The following is a 17,823-nucleotide window of genomic DNA, read 5'->3' as shown; positions in this document are numbered from 1 at the left end:
ATAAATAGACGTAATCGAGGATTTTCCCGTCGTGTACAAAGTAATGGTATAGGGTATGATTTGGTCATGACATTCTTGAAAGGTGAAGTCGCATCTAATTGGTGTGTGTGATTTGCCGGTTGATTTGCGGTAGGCGTGGCCATAATTGGTCTGAATGAAACGGTCTGAAATAAACGTTTGATGTGCGCCGAGATTCGTTAAGTATCCGATTCCAATGCGAGAAGTGAATGCAGTCGGACGATTTCAAGCTATATGAGAGCAGTGCAAAGGTAAATTTGAAAGCTTTAGTCATGAAATAATACAGAAACATGGTAGGTTCTTATGTGATCCATCTACCGGTATACGTATCTTCATTTTAAGCATGTAGTGTAATGCTGTATACATTGCATACATTCAGTTGCTTACAATTGTAACAACTTAGCGAAACTTAATAAAAAAGGTCCCATTACTAAGTGGAATCCTATTTGTTTTAAAAGGGTAATCAAAAATAAGTTTCGCATATCGGCTGTGAAAGAATTAATGCTGTAATTGTTTAACATATAAAATAAATAAAAAATTCTGAGGCGCAATGACTTCGAACATATTATATCTTATTTTGAAAGCATGTGCATGGGTTAGTTTTTACAAAAAAAAAACAGTCAGTTGGTCAGGTTTTGATGTTATATTTAAAGGACATCATGATATAAAGCATCCATAAACCGGCCTGACGACAGTGTTTGCTTTGCTTTGACGCATTGCAGATAGCCCCTTTAACAATTGACGCACAGCACTGAAACTGAACTGTAAAACTACACTGCCAATTTACGCGGATAACCTTCTAACAGTGCGGATAGTCCCCTTAACATTTTACACACACTGAACACGAAAATCGGAGGGTCAACAAATCCCCATTTTAGTAATAACACTGACAATTCACGCTGAGTGTCACTCTAGAACATTGTGGATAGTCCCAAGAACTTTTTAGTCACATCATTGGCTATGAACACTCCCGCCTGGCGGTTGTCAACTAACCCCTTTTGGTCATTTCGTAATACACCCAGATAAGCGTTGCAACCCAGTCTGGCCACCCGGCCCCCTATTTTTTACTTCTTCTGGAAGAACGGTGCCAATTCACGCATAATGCATTCTGGAGCGATGCGGATTGCCCTCCGAGCCTTTAACAAACAGCTCTTACGATGAGCATTGATTTGTACCCCAGTCTGCCGGCCCCTGCAACCCGATCTCAATTTATTTCTTTTCGGATATCATTGCCAATTCACGCAGAGGCATTCTGGGGCAATGTAATTTGTCCCCTGAACACTTAACGCACACGTCTCAAAATGAGCACTGACTTGTACCCAGGCCGCCGCCGCTGGCCAACCGACCCCTGATTTATTTATTCCGGATACCACTGTCAATTCGCGCAGAATGACACTTTGGGTCAATGCGTATTGTCCCCTGAACATTTTACGCACATCTCTAATAATGTTCATTGTTTTGCAACCGAGTCTGCCGCCCCCGGTCACCCGACCCCGATTTCTTTAACACCGGACTTCAATGCCAATTCAAGCAGAATTGTATTCTGGGGTAATGCGGATTTTGCGCTGAATATTTTACGTTTAGCTCTCACAATGAGCACAAATGCGGTTAACATAGCCAATTAATGCAGAATGACCTCTCTTAATTCATGAGGCAAACCATTTACAAATTAGCTTAATAATGGAAGGGAAAAAGAATGGTTATAAATTTTACATTTTCAGACGGGCTTCAGTGCGATAAAAGCCAGCGAACCCGGCTCCACAAGCTGTTAGACGGTCAGATTCACCAATGACGCCGACATCTTGTACGAGATCGTTGTCTTTCGACTCGCTGTTAAGGTCACTCAGGCAACTTTTGTACCATTTTCATTTGAATACCTGGACCGTTTGGAGTCATTGTCAATGTTTATTTTTTTATGCCACAACCGTTAATGATATCTTAAAACAATATACACACTTAAAATACAATAGTAGGGTTTTAACCAGCTTTTAAAAAGAAAAGTGTGCTGCAGAAAAAGGACAGGTTAAAAGGGCACATTGAATTGTGCTATGAAGAACTTCAACATTATTAGTTTGGCAGAAAAAGTTAGAAATTGTCTTTCTTGAAGCAATATTAGGTTTCAACATACAGATATGTAAAGTGTGTATGTATTTACAATATTATTAGCCAATAAACAAGAAATATTCGACATTCTGCAGCATTTAATTATATAAAGGCAGATCTCCATGAGGGTAAAAGGCTGCGCTACTGAAAAAGGACATGGTGCAGCACCCTTCCATGACAATGCGGACGCAAATGTTAAGATCGGTTCTAATAGTGACATGATTTGCTGGAAGAGCAGGCAGACCATTCTTATTATTATACAGAATGATTAAGTTCTGACTTTTCTAACCTACGAATGCAGCCAGTGAGTTAAGAGCAAGGGGCTTGTTTCAATCAAGATCTTAGCCAATTTGAGTTGTAAATTGAAATTATATGTGTCATAGATTATGTTATTTTCACAGTTTCACTTTACTTCTGCATTTATGGGTGAATAAAACAAATACTAAAAAATAACTTAAATATGAGGCAATAGAAAAATCAGTGTAATGCCATTTGTGACGTTAATACAGATTTAAGATTGAAGGCTAGAATTCTTAATTGAAACGGGCCCAAGTTGCTGATGCGCCAAGCGTTATGGCAGTCCATGCTGTAGAGCATGGCCAAGGCATTTTTACTATACTTTGTAGCTGTAACATTGCATAATTTAACTTGTTCTTTTATGCCAGAAGTTGTCAACACAGCCAGTGAGATGGTGACTTGTTAAAGAGTCAGTTACTGATGAGCCCAGCTATGGCACTACATTTACTAAATCTGTGAAACTAAATGAACTAACTGATTGTATTTATAGAAGTTGTCAACACAGCCAGCGAGTTAGTGACTTACTTGTTAAAGAGCCAGTTACTGATTAGCCCACCCATGGCACTACGTTTATTTGAGCTGTTAAACTAAATAATCTTTATTGTTTTTTTTTGTTTTTTTATTCCAGGTGGCCAATGCAGCCAGAGAGTTAGTGACTCAGAGTCAGTCACTAAGGAGTCGAGCCTTATCGCAGTTAATGATGAAAGAACTCACCAGTGCACTTCCAGTTTTGCAGATATAATTTTTATTGAATTTCAAACAAGATTTCAATGGTATTTATTAGAATGCATACATGCGAGTACCGGTATCAAACAAATGCATTTCGATTCTTGAGAAATAAATACTTTTTATCCTAAGATTGTTGTTTGTAATGAATTAACAAAAATAAAGTGTTGTATTTGGGTGTAAGATGGCTGTAAGATGAACCTAAATTTCACCATGTGATCACAGAAATCAATGCATCAGATATAAAATGAAATTTTTATTGAAGTAAAAATAACAAAAGGTAAAAATAGAATGATATTTCACTCAAAGCATGGAACAATATGTATTAAGATAAAAAAAAGTTCTGTTTCGATTCTTAACGTGGAAGTGAGAGAAAATAGTACTTTATTTCCCCCAGCTAGCTGCTGGTTTATTGAAAGCCTTAAATGTTCACGTTCTTTCAGTACTATGCAAGTGTTAACACAGTAAATGTCATTCTCTGGAGTCGTCGAATGTGCATCTGTGATATGCGCATTTGACGAGGTCAATTGATAACCCCTAGTGCTTTGAAGTCATGGTGACCTTAATAATGGGCGCTCTCAACAGGCAACACATCCAATCTACAGAATGTAAATTTTAAAGATAATGTGAGTTTGGTTCATTTAAAGGTACGCAATATATATTGATGCATTTTTTATATATGGATTTTTTTGTCAATAGCTAGGTAGCCACAAAATAAAAAAGTGCCAAAACATCGCTGATATTTTTATTCTATACCTTAATCATTTTAATTCTTGTGTTTTGATCATTAAAGGCAATGAGCAACACACAATAATACATTAAAATAACAATCAAAATAACAATTAAAATCTGCATCAACCTATTTTGTTCGCCATTAAGCATTCATTTCAATGAAGGCAGAATGGTATACATGCTTGACTCTTTGCAGACAGTCTCCCATAACTCTTTAGCTATAACGCTAACTAACTGCAGTCAAATTATTGCTATGAATGTATAAACCATATAAATCATCTATCAACGTGGTACCATGTTAATTTGTTAATCTACCATTAAATTCAACACAAGACGACCACTCTCTTCAATGTGCCATATTCATTAACCAACTTTGATGGAAGCTAAGTTCAAGGGTAGAATCTGAGTGTTTTGGTTTGCCTTTATATTTAGCTGATCAATAGGCTGAACGGATTCACTGAGGCATTTCTTAGGATAAGGATAAGGATAAGATCAATTTCGAATACTGGCCCATAACATTATGCCAAAAAGAGTGAATAATGTAATATTCTAATAAGTTGTTTCTCAAAGGTTAAAAATGAATATGTTTGAAACTAATGTGATGGTATTGCACCATCCGCACACACGTTACAATCATTTATCATGGTACCTTTCCAACGAGGAAGGGGGAGTGCGTCGGTCACCCATATGTTCGGAGCTGACCTTGCAAATCTTCTGATAGTTGAAACACCACGATCAGTAAACAACGATTTAGAGCTGTTTCAGGTAGGAACGCTGCTTTTGTTTGTTGGGCGGAGTGGGGAGGCGTTGATGTTGATATAATGTCCAAACACTGGTGTGATCACTGTTGTCATTTGACGGGAAAACTGATCTTGATATTGACATGAAACAAACATTTTCTTATTTCATGGTAGACCTCCAGCCTTAAGTTTTGTAAATGCTCGGACTATAATTGAGTTGCATTTGTGTCATCAAGTTCCAACCATTCCCTGTCTTTGGGGCATTCATCAATCATGTGATAGCTCTAGTTTGTTTCTGCATAGACTCGTGTTGACGTAAGGTATAATTCATACCAGGTATGCTAGTTGGTCAAAACTAGTTGATGACCCCTAATGATTTGGGGATCAGAAGGTCATAGGTCAAGGTTGCAGTAAAGGTCGCGGGGACCTTGAGGTAAAAAGAACAACAGTTTCCGCTAAATAACTAAAGATTGCTTGCATCCAGGAACGTTATACTTAGTATGCCAGTTGTTCATGCAAATGACCCCTTTTGATTTTAAGGTCAGCAGGTCAAAGGTCAAGGTGACCTTGAGGTAAAATAACTATTTCAGCTGAATAACATAATGCTTGAGCCCAGGAACTTCATTCTTGATTTGCTAGTTGATCTTGATTAGTAGGTGACCCCTATTGATATTGAGGTCAGTAGGTCAAGCTCACTGTGACCTACAAGTCTAGTACCCTGAAACTTCATTCTTGGAACCAGGAACTTCTTACTTGGAACCAGGAACATCATACTTGGTATGCCCCTGTGTTGTTTTTTTCTCCGTCCAAAAGTTCAAATTCCATGTCTATCATTGATTATTTCTCACCTACAACTACAAAATGATGAAGACAAGCGTTTAAAAAAACAATCTCTTGTTATGTCTAGTACGCATAGTTGATCATTTATAGGACAAATCAATTCCTATTGTAGTCAAAATGGCGCATTATCTCAATGGAAAAGGCATTGAACCCTTATATCTACATTTATACAAGTTTAGAGAAATGGAATTGGGGATAAACTTGACAATAAATAGTGTGGCCTAACTCTGGGTCAATGTAACTATCAAGGGTCAGTAAAAATATCAATATTCATTTCAAAACCAATTTATTATTGTATAAGGTACTTACTACTTGTACTTAAACAATCATAATTCTACCAATAATCAACACATTTTGGTTTTGATGATACTAAATAAGGGTATTTATTTTTTAACATACTAAATCAGGATATTAATCAGTATGTTTGTTTTTGGGGATCCTAAATCATATATTATTTTACCCTTAATTTTGATAATATTTAATCATTTTATAAGATATTACTTTATACAGATATAAATTCAAAATGTTCTATAAATATAATTATTGATAATGCAATATTGTAAGAAACACACATACTTGTAAAATTCAATTTCTGTTATGTTCTTGTTATGGTAACTAACAAAAGTATTTGACAGTCATGTAAGTAAAACCTAGATTAGCCTACAGATAATAATGAATTGATAACATTCAAGATAGTTCAATATGATTAACACACTCCAGGAGTTACAGTTACAATATATAATATAACTAGTTAGCATCTGATTTCTGTCTCTTTCAATGTTTTCCTTCCATCACTTCATCAACTATTTCCAACTATTGTCGACTTTCCGACAGTCTCTCTACTGAAGTTCCATCACCACAATATCATCTTGTCCTCCACCCACAATCAGTCTGCCAGTGTGGGTGCTGTACCAAACTGCCTGTGGATAGTTGACGCCATCTCCCTTCCCAACCAGTGTGGCCAGCTTCTTCCTGCCTTCCTGGTCAACCTGCACCACTGTCTTGGAGCACAATGAACACACAAACACATGTCCACCCTCACTCACATGTACACTATATGGCTCAATAATGTCTTGATCCTTCAGTGATGCTAGAACATTGCCATTGCTGTCAATTGTTTTGATTTTGTTATTGGTAAAGTCACAGATGTATATCCTCTTGCCAACTTGGTTTACAGCAAATTGAGCCACTGACCACCCTCCTGGTGTGTCTTGATACAATTTCTTGACTTGCTTGCCATTTGTGGTGTAGAGGTACAGGGCTGTATTGGAACCCACATACAGCTGGTCCCCATGGTGCTTGATGGACTTGCAATCATGGTTTACTGAGAACTTCCTGGTCATCTTGATGGTGCCAGCTGACACGGTGAGAAATTGGACCTCATCCCTGTCACCACAGTCTACTGCTACAGCCACCTAGTTACCAGTCACATGGCAGATGTCCTCGGGCTTTGGAAGGACATCACACTGGGTTATTACCTTATACTCCTTGTTCAATACCTTCACTCTTTTATTGCTAGTATCTAAAAGAATTATCTCTCCTGATGGAAGTTCTGTGATACCCATAATATCACAGGTTTTTGTATCTTGCTTGATGTTCACATTGAAGGTTGACTTGTTCTTAACCACAAAACCCCTTGATTTATCAGGCAATGGCCTGATCTGCTCAGAGATCTTTTTGCTTTCCTGATATCCTTGGATCTTGCCTAATGAATGCATGTTAGACAGCAGTTGTGTAACCCTGGTATCAGACTGGAAAGTGGCGGTCAGTTCAGGTTTTGTGGACATCTCCTGGAGCAGGCTGTTGGCTTCTGCCATCTTCTCTTCACACATCCAGAAGTCATTGTAGGAGCTTGGCTCGTTGTCCTTGGCCTGGGCTTTGATGGTGTTCAGCAAGGCATTGAGCTGATTATGTATCAGTGCGCAGGAGTCGATGTCCTTCTGTAGTGTGACATCCAGGTCAGCCAGGACGCTGTCCATCTGTTTCACTGTCTTCTTCTCCAGCTCATCCAGCAGCTGGTTCAGTGACTTTCTTAGGTCCGTGATCTTTGTCAGCATAGACTTCCCAGAAGTCTTCAAGGAGCATTGGTTCTTCTTTCTGACCTCTCTTTCCTGGTTAAGGCTTGTTGTTATCTTAGCAACATTGGATGAAAGCTGCTTGAAATCGGCCATCTTGTATACGCCCTTGGCGAGGTCTGAGATCAAGCTGATGCTTCGGCACATCCTGAATTAAAGAAAGAAAGAATAGTGAATGGGTGACTGGATTAACTATTATAGAATCTTTAATAGTTTTATTTGCTTGTTTATATTATACGTTCTCCCAATATTAATTTAGCGTTCATGCAATATCATGCATTCGCAAATTATCTGTACAATTCTTTAAACATGAACAAAAAATGTCATTTAAAAAACAAATGCTTTTGTGAAAACAAAATATAATCATAATTTTTAATAAAATAAATATTTCACAGGTGCAAATTAAAATGATACTATTTTAGTCGGTTGATCTGTTCTAATGGTTCTGCACATCCTGTAGGATGTAAGAATAGGGAATAAGTGACGGTATTAAACATCTATAGAATCTAAAATAGTTTTATGTGTTCATGTGTTTATGTGTTATTTTAAATAACAAGACAAACAAACTTGATCAGCAACAACAGTGTTGTAGATAAAAGGTTTTTTTATTCTTTTTATTGAACTTTTTTTTCGAATATTCGAATAATGATTTTGACATTCGAATACCAAACGTTTGATCAAATATACGAATATTCATTTGCATCCCCAGACTTATTGTTATGTAACACAGTGTCCTATATAGCTCGTATATATAGATATTGAAGCTACATTTGTATTTAATAACGTTTAATTGTTATATTTCACCTACTGATCAAAGTTAATCAACATTTCAGCTTTGAATTTAGTTCATGGACATAATCTTAACGCATAAAGAGAATATATATGATTGTTTACAGGGCTTCTAAAACCAACAATTTGCCGGTCTGGATCGATTTGGACTTTGCCGGACGGAATTTAGTAAAAGAAAAGGACTAAAAAATTGGTTTGAAAATTCCTCTTTTTGTAAATTTCAGTCCAAAACGGCTTAGTCAGTTAATAAATATGATTTTTAATACACAAACAGACCCCATCCCCAAATACCAGGGGACATTATTGAGGGCTACTTCATCTGTGTCCATTTTCTTTGCTGTTTTTATTACATCACAGAGATGACATATTGTAGTAATCTAGTCGTGTAAACAATTGTCACACTCTTGCTACGAAGAGCCATCTTCACAACATTATAGGGATGCAAACGAATATTCGATCAAACATTTGGTATTCGAATGTCAAATTGGTATTTGAATATTCGAAAAAAAAGTTGAATAAATAGAATTTAAAACCTTTTGCCTACAGCTCTGTTGTTGTGTATAAAGTTTGTTTGTTTGTGTAAAACTATGCACTTATTTGAAGAAAAAATACTTTAAATATTTTTATTACTTGTTAATACAATGTTGCTTTTAAAAAACCTTGATTTTTAGGTTGCGACAACTCAATGCCCAATGAAGATGTGACTGAGGTTTGTGCAGCCATTAGATCAAAGGAAAATGTTTATAAGTTGTATAAACAGAAAAGCAAACAAATCTTAAATTTAAAAAAAAAAATCCGTATTAAGTGAATAATGCTCAATAAAAACGAAGTTTGCACTTGTTTTATGTCTATAGAAGTTGAATTTACAGTAAAAAGTAAATGAATTAAAATCTTAATTTTAAGAATGGCTGTAGAGAGCATAGCGAACGAGCCCTTCTTACCAGGTAATCATAAGATTTTAATTTAGGTCATCTAATTGACTTAGATTTCAACCTTATTGACTGACACTGTCAACATAAAATCTGACATTGGGATTGTGTTTCGGATAAATGGCAGTGGGCGGATCTTTTAACCCCGCAAAAGGTGAAATTCTTAATGATTAAGCCTCATAAGCCTAGTACGTAATAATTGCCTATCTGCAATTTCATTAGCTGTAAATATAAGTTGTTTACTAAAAATAATTATATTACAATTTATATGTACACGTAAATGAGAGCAAAATCATTTTGCTTTGCCTAAGAGATTTGCATGATTAGTATCTTTTCAAATAGTAAATAACAGTGTCCAATAAGTTAACAATAGCGCCATGAAATTCATGATTTTGACCTCTTTCTTTACTTGTTTTAAGTAGATGAAACGCCTCAAACTGTCCATTATGTCAGCGAAAATAACCTCCTCATTGCTTGTCTCGGTCTGTTCTTTCTCTGACATAATGAACAGTTTTAGGCCTTTCACCCTTACTGAAAATTAAACAGTTCATATAGGCAGGAGCTATAGTATCCTCTCAAATCATAAGAGAAATCAACAGTGAGTGATTAAATTACTCATCCTAAGATATATTGGTGTTAATGAAATAGCTGCGCTTTAAAGAAGTAATTACTAACCTGTGATTTAAGGACACACAGAGGTGGCAGCACATCTCAGCATGGTCCTCACACAGAAGTTTAATGACCTCTTGTGGGTGAAGGTCACATAAAATGAGGGCGTCACCCTGCCCAAGCCACTTGTCCACATCCCTACGGCCCAACACAGTGTGCTGTTTGAGGATTTTGGAGTGAAAAGGCAGGCATTTGTCACAGTAGTATTTTGAGCAGTCCCCACAGAAATACTTGGCCTCAGTATTTAGCTTGTCTTCTTGACACGGAGAGCAGACAAAGTCATAGATCAAATCAGATGCCATTTCCATTGAGTCTTTAAAGGACTTTGTGTGCTTTGAAGCCATATTAAACCAATAAGTTTAATTATTCCGTGCAATATGTCTGTTAAATGTCACAATTTCCAACAAGATTTAAATATTCATGTCGATTTATCAAGCCTTGTAACCCCCTTGACTACTGTATACATATCCCATAGTGCTTTGCGTGATCATTTCTCAACAAGGAAGTTTAATGATACACTAGTGGAAAAAGAATCTAAGCATGAAATGAAATCCTATATGAACCAAAAGACATAAGAGTATGTGATTTATTTTGATCAATTGATATTTCAATGCACAGTGTAAGCAGAAGAAGAGAAAAATCAAAAAGGATTTATTGCTATTTTAAGGTGTCTCATATTTTGCTGATAAAGAAGCAGTACTTTATCTGTAGCACGGTCAATTAAATTGTAATTGATATCCTTATAACAAATTTTAAGTGTAGAAATACATTTATGACTTAAGTATTGGGTAATGACCAAGATTCATACAGCGAATATTTACAGCTCATGTACTCATGTTTACATGTTTGATCAAAATTCTTCATGTTTTCAATTTAATTTTATTTAAGTCAAAGATGTCTAAATGATAAAGTTGAACAAGTATTTTTAAGGTTTTCTCTGAATATAATAAAATCATGAACTTGAAAACAAACGCTCAAGCTTTCATGCCACCTTTGTGATTTTGCGGATAATTTTCTTTCTTGATAGAAGTAACTTATTGAGATAGAAAATCACCCTTCCAAGAATAATGAAACTGACAAAAATATTTTAAATGTTAAGTAATATTTATGTGTATTTTTTCCAACAATTTCGGTATCAAAGAGTAAATTAACTATAATATAAGTGTTCTCAAATGCATTACTGGAAATAAAAATGGTGCCAAAATATGAGCCTGTCTTTTTAAAGCATCCAATCCCTGATTTGGATTTTATTATTGACAACATCAGACATTGACAAAAGTATGAATGAAATAGGTATATGAGGTATATGTGAGAGAGCAATATTGAAAACTTGATCAATATATTGACAAAATCAGAGAGTGCAAGTGTTTTAGTTAGCTTGTCAATTTATTCTACTATAAACTATAACAAATTACTAGTATACAATTAGCAATGATATAAGTACTTTCAATGTGTAAACTGCGACCATGTATATTCATGTAAATACATGTATACCCTTTTACATATAAAGTATGATTTAAGACTCAAATTGTGGTTTGGATCTTAAATTCGCAGATAAGCCGACCCACGAAATACACGAAAATTCATACCCCACGAATATTTTTTATGATTTCACAGTATTTGAATGTGTAGAAATGGATAAAAAATATGGAGTCAAATCATTGCGTATTTCGTCGCAAAATTTTAATGTACTTGGATACTGAAATATTTAAATATTTTCAGCCATAACAAGCATTATTTGAGATGAACTTAAGTCTCCTTGTCTTCAGTTACAGTGTCTTTGATTTCAAGAAGGGACACATTTTTCTAAATCCCTGCGAAATATAGTTAATATTTACCCCTGTCAACTGTAAGATCTAAAAAAATGGTTCTGAGGTTCAAATTTTAAAAGAAATAGAAAAAAAACATGGGATTTATTTTCACTAATAACAAAGTATACATTTTGGGGTTAAAAATGGGGTCAAACATTGGCCCTGAATTGATCAGAAAAAAGCATATCTGCATAATAATCTTATGATTCACGATAATTAAGTTTGGGCAACATTTAATTGTTAGAAAGTGTTATTTTGAGATCATTTAAACAAATAAGGTAAAATCTGAATGATTAAAGAAGACTTGTGAGGGTGAATAAGGGAAGCCCTTCCTAATTGTCGTAATGATTTTCATGATTTCGATATTTGTTCTTTTGGGTTTTTATAGGTATCAAAATGTCGCGTCTGTCCGTCCATCCATTCTGGGACATCAGGACAAGTCTACTTTTCTCCATAACTCACATATCTACTGTATAGTGGAGAAGTGCCATGCAAATGAAACTTATATTTGTGTATGATGATTTATAGTTATTGCCCTTTGATTATTGTAATTATATTTTACAGGAAGTTGTTCTGTGAAGGGTATTAATCACTTCCAATGATTGTTATATTTCTAACTGACTTAAGTTATTCATGCCAGGAATTCACACAGACTCCTTAAAGTGACTCTCACATTAGTCTCTGAAGAAATGATTTTTTTTTTTTAATTCAAGATAAATATCCTTATACATGTACTGTAATGTTATGCTTTTCAGGTGGATGGGTCGCGGAAGGGGTATGAGATATTTACATCTCTCTCAGTTGATCCTGGGGTGAAAAAATCTGCCGTGGACCAACTCGCCATTATACTGCAAGGTTTGTATTGACAATAGCAATTGTCACATTTATCTGACAAACAAATTAATTATTTTTTTATTAATTTACATGAATAAGGCGAAAAATGAAGAAAATTGACTAAAACTCATCTTTTAGTGTGAAATCCGGTAAGTTTGAGTTGCATACATTGTTTCTATCTTGTTTATCAAAGGCACAAAATATCTTCAGATGTGTTGTTTATCTATTTATGTGTACCCAACATGATTTTAATCAACATTTTAGAGACAAACAATGATTCAGACGCCTGTTTCTTTTAATTGGCATATGACAGTGAATCATACAATTTGGTTATACCATCTCAGACCTGGCTACCTTTCATATTGATAGGTTTTGAAGCTGAATGGTTTGTTAATTCAAAAGCTTGCTGAACATGCTGGATCTACTTCATCTACTTTTAATTGTTTACCTTTTCACCGCATTGTTCACTCTCATACACCGGATATTGTCATTTTACCGAATGCACAGTGGTTACATTCAACCAATTTTATTTTTATAAGAAAAAAAACGCAACTCTTTTTCCAATGTTGTTTAACATATAGTACACAAGAGAAGCTCTCTCCCTATAAATGGTGTTGTGGTTGTGAAACACTAGAAATCAGTGTTATCTTGCATGCAAATTGGACTATTGAATATAAAGGAAATTTATTTAGTGGTCTGTAGCCTTGTCATGGTTGAAACATTACATCAGTAATAAACAACCATATAATATTAGATCATTAAAGTCTAATAACGCACTGTTGACTTGATTTTTAGCTCGAATATTCGAAGAATAAGGAGAGCTATCCTAGTCACCCGAGCGTCGGCGTCGGCGTCAAAGTCCATTGACATATGGCTTTGAAGTTTTGCACACTTGTTCACCATCATGCTCCCAACCTGTACACAGGATGAGGTAGCTCTATCAAGCATTTTGACAAAATTATGCCCCTTTTTAGCTCATCTTAGCCGTAGGCTGAGGGTGAGCTTTTAGGATCGATGATTGTACGTCGTCCGTCGTCCGACCACACTTTTGCCTCAATTGTCACTAGACTTGGTCAGGATGTTTGTCCCAGTAATTACTCGGACGAGTTCGAATATGGGTCATCTGGGGTCAAAAACTAAGTCACAGAGGTCAAACATGGAAATACCTTGTTAACACTCTAGAGGTAATATTTTCAGCTCAAATATCCTGGAAATTTGTCAGAAAGGTTGTTTCAATGATTTCTAGCTCAAGTTCGAATATGGGTCATCTAGGGTCAAAAACTAGGTCACAGAGCCAAATATGGAAATACCTTGTTAACATTGTAGAGGTAACATTTTCATCCCAAATTTATGTGAATATCTCAGCACATCATGTATTGCATTGAAATCTAATCTAACAGTGATCCATGCATGTTTCGCAAAAACTTTTCAATCCTTACACTGTAAAGTGGCGGAATAGTCGAGCGCTGTCTCTGTTACAGCTCTTGTTGTCATAATTGTAAAAAACAATAAATTAAATGGCAGGATGAAATTTTTATTACCGTGACTTTTTTCTCTAGTCTGTTTTTCTTAAAGAATAAAGAGTCACAGAAGTATGATAATCGCTCAGTCGTTATCTTCTGAGGCTTCATCATCCTACAATATCTTGGCAATAAGTAAAGACACATTGAAATTGACATGAAACTTTCTACATATGTTACCAGTGACAATACACATGGCTGGGTTGTGTTGAGTGTTGTCTCCATAACAAATGAGCAATAAATCCCTTTGAAGACATATCTTGCAGTGTTTTACAAAATTATTGTCTTATTTTGTCTCGGCCTTCAGAGATCAACTAGATACCAATTATCTAAAATGCAGTCCAACATGTACAATGTATAACAAGGATTTTTTTCAGAGCGCCATGCAGGCAATTACAGTACCTCCCTGGTTGTTCATCCATTCTGAGAAGCATCATTCGTAATGTCTTCTTCCTGAGAGTCTGACTGTACATGAAACCAGCTTGTACCTGACACTTATCAGCGGTAAGTTTTATTGCATACATTTTAATGACTTTTCTCTGAGATTCAGACTTGCACATGATTACAGCTTGGTGTCGACAGTTCAAAGGGTAGCGATGCCAAATCGATTGTAGTAGTCTCCCTTTATGAATCTCATGAATATTAATTTTTCACGGAAGGCGACCCAATATTGGTACCGATTTTATACACTCTTTAAAACACATATATCAACATTTGCGGAGAACCATGTGGCTATTTATAGTTAATTAGATGATGAAATATTCTGGAAGTCAGTCAAAGTTCACTGAAAACGTGGTTTTTCTAAAAGAAAAACGAAAGTGAAAATTTGATTAAACGTTTTTTTCATGTTTTAAGGCAAGTACAAAGGATTATTTGGTTTGTTTTTAAGCATGGGAGGGGTTTCTCATAGTTATGCCCCCACAAAGTGGCGGCATATAGGGTTGCCCTTGTCCGTACGTACGTCTGTCTGTCTGTACGTACGTACGTCCCGAAGATTGTTTCCGATCTAATTCTTGAAAACCGTTTGTCCAATCCTCACCAAACTTTAAACACATGTTTGTGACCATAATATCTTGATCAAGTTCCTTAGCCATGGAAATCGCTTTTGTCATTTAGGAGTTACGGCCCTTTATTTGCAAAAAAAGACTTGAAAAATACGTCCCAAATTGTTTCGGATCTAATTCTTGAAAACTGTTTGTCCAATCCTCACCAAACTTTAAACACATGTTTGTGACCATAATATCTTGATCAAGTTCGATAGTCATGGAAATCGCTTTAGTCATTTAGGAGTTACGGCCCTTTTTGCCAAAAATACTTCAAAAATCATTATGGCTTATTTTCTGTGACAAAAAACCGAAGTGGGGGCATCCGTGTCCTATGGACACATTTCTAGTTTTTTATCACTTTTGATACGAAAACAACTGGACTATGAACGTTCTTAGACCATTTATAGACTTCGCCAAAATGTAAACAAAAATCCAAAATGGCTGCCGCGAAGTGAAACTACAGTCAGATGTTTGATGATTAATGCATGAAACAGTTGCTGACAGCTTCAAACTGCAAGTACACCTTGTGTAAATAGGTGTCAACATTAAGAATGAATACATTTTATGTCTATTCTTTAAATAATTGTAAAATAAACAATGTTTTTTTCACAAAGTTTGTGTTCGTCCCCAGTTTCGTTTTCAAATATGTTTACAGTGTGTAATCAAGACATGTTTATATAAAATAAAGCCCGAACAAATGCAAGATTTAGGTTACATCAGTAGTTTTCTAACTGAAACGTTGTTTTTGTGTAATAAGAAAAGATAAGATAAATTTTATTCCAATCATGGGTCATGTTATATGACATACTGTATAAATCACATATTACATAATGTAGAAAATAAATTGAAACAGTAAGGCAACATATTTAGTGAATGCAAATAAGGCTTCATTTTGATTTTTTTTTAAACACAAATAACATAGCTTATTTGGAAAATTAATAAGCATGTTTCCCATTTCTTTTTCTATGCTTTAAGTAATGTAAATGTACTATTTAAATACAGAGTTGATGTTTATAATATGTGATTATAACTTACAAATGGGAATCATTGGGAAATGTTTAAAATCAATCACAAATTAGTATTTATAAAACATTTAACAGGAGACAACAGCAAAAAGAAGGAATTCACTCATAAATTGACAATCATTATTATATATAATATAATATTAATATAATAATTGGTTTCATCAATATCGCACAGGGCTTTTTCACCAAAAATTGTGAAGAGGCTTAGCCTTTTCATTTTGGGAAATTTAAATGTGTGAAATTCTTCAAATTGGGAAATTCAAATGGGTAAAGTTCTCAAATTGGGAAATCCACATATGAGAATTGACGACACCTTTAAAACACTTTTAAAACGTACGGACTTCCAATTAATGCACATGTAGATTTTATTGGGGGAGAAATCATGTCTGTGACATCCCTTTTGTAACATGACGCAATGAAAAGAGAAGGAGAGAGATTAGTTTTAATTTTCATAGAGTTGATTCTTAACTGAGGGGAAGAATTGATAACAATATATATGAACTAAATGGTCCTCGAATAATGTTTTGATTATACAGCATTCTTCTTATGTTAACTTAAAAGATAAACATAATAATTTGCGCATATAGAATACATTTTTATTGTTAATTATTGAAGAAAGATCTTCCTTTTTGGGAAAAATATCTGGGAATTGGGAAAAAATATCTGGGAATTGGGGAAAAAATATCTGGAAATTGGGAAAAATAGGCCATTTTTCCCAATTGTGAAGCAGCCTACTTTTGGCCCCTAGCAAAGAAGGTGAAAAAGCCCTGTCGCATTATTAAATAGCAGTGTAATAAATAAAAACTGTACCGGTAATTGCAATTCATGTACAACTCGTTTCAGTTTGTAACGTAACTGTTTATTTATTTTAGTTTGTTTATTTGCTGTGTTTTATTCAGTTATTATGTTTGCATATAGTAAACAAGCCTTTTGAGCAGTTCTACATGCCTTACAATGAAAATAAAAACTTGGGTCAGGATTTCGTGACTTTTCAGTTAGTGCATTTTAATGGCGGTGAAGGGTGGGTGCATACAAATGGCTATATCTTCACTTTGAAATGAGATATTTTAATAATTCTTGCATTTTTATACTCACAAAATATGTATATTAACAGAAATGTAAGGTTTTTGCATGTCAAATTATTTAAAAAAAGTCATGTTGCAATGCTACAAAGGGTCAGTAATTTTAATGCATACATTCTAATTAGTACTCCTTGAGACACAGACTAACACATGATACCAGCTTGTACCTGGCACTGGTCAGAGGTTACTAAGTTTATTGCATACATTTTAATGACTTCTCCCTTAGGCAAAGACTGGCACATGTTACCAGCTTATATCTGAAACTCGTCAAAGGTAAGCAGTTTTATTGCATACATTTTTATGACTTCTACCTCAATCATAGACTGGCACATGATACCGGTTTGTACCTGACACTTTTCAGAGGTAAGCAGTTTTATTGCAAACATTTTAATGACTTCTCCCTGAAATTCAGAATGGCACATCAGTTTTATTGCAAACATTTTGATGACTACTCCCTGAGACAAAGAATGGCAAATGATACCACCTAGTACCTGACACCTGTTCGAGGTAAGAGGTTTTATTGCTCACACTTTTCTTACTGTATATTGTAAGCTTGTCTGTATGTCCAAAATATTGTTGGTGCTATC

At 35.2% G+C, this 17,823-nt stretch overlaps 1 protein-coding gene across 1 annotated transcript; it reads right to left on the bottom strand.

Annotated features, from left to right (window-relative positions):
* Nucleotides 1-5,773: 5,773 nt before the first annotated feature.
* On the bottom strand, nt 5,774-10,360 carry LOC128244087 (uncharacterized). Its single transcript, XM_052962102.1, has 3 exons — nt 9,925-10,360; nt 6,892-7,679; nt 5,774-6,861 (listed from the first exon to the last, which is right to left on the bottom strand). Exons 1-3 carry the CDS (start codon nt 10,260-10,262, stop codon nt 6,296-6,298), a joined length of 1,692 nt encoding a protein of 563 aa, XP_052818062.1. The 5' UTR covers nt 10,263-10,360; the 3' UTR covers nt 5,774-6,295.
* Nucleotides 10,361-17,823: the final 7,463 nt, after the last annotated feature.

Source organism: Mya arenaria, chromosome 8 (assembly GCF_026914265.1).
Source record: "Mya arenaria isolate MELC-2E11 chromosome 8, ASM2691426v1".
Classification (NCBI taxonomy): Eukaryota; Metazoa; Mollusca; class Bivalvia; order Myida; family Myidae; genus Mya; species Mya arenaria.
Note: the sequence above shows the minus strand (reverse complement) of the source record. Positions and strands in the feature narration are given on the sequence as shown.

Coding starts and splice junctions, on each gene's coding strand:
- LOC128244087 (XM_052962102.1), bottom strand. CDS start 10,262: ATGGCTTCAAAGCACACAAAGTCCTTTAAAGACTCAATGGAAATGGCA. Junction 7,680..9,924: donor TGTGTGTCCTTAAATCACAG/GTTAGTAATTAC, acceptor TCTTTAATTCAG/GATGTGCCGAAGCATCAGCT. Junction 6,862..6,891: donor TCCAAAGCCCGAGGACATCT/GCCATGTGACTG, acceptor AGGTGGCTGTAG/CAGTAGACTGTGGTGACAGG.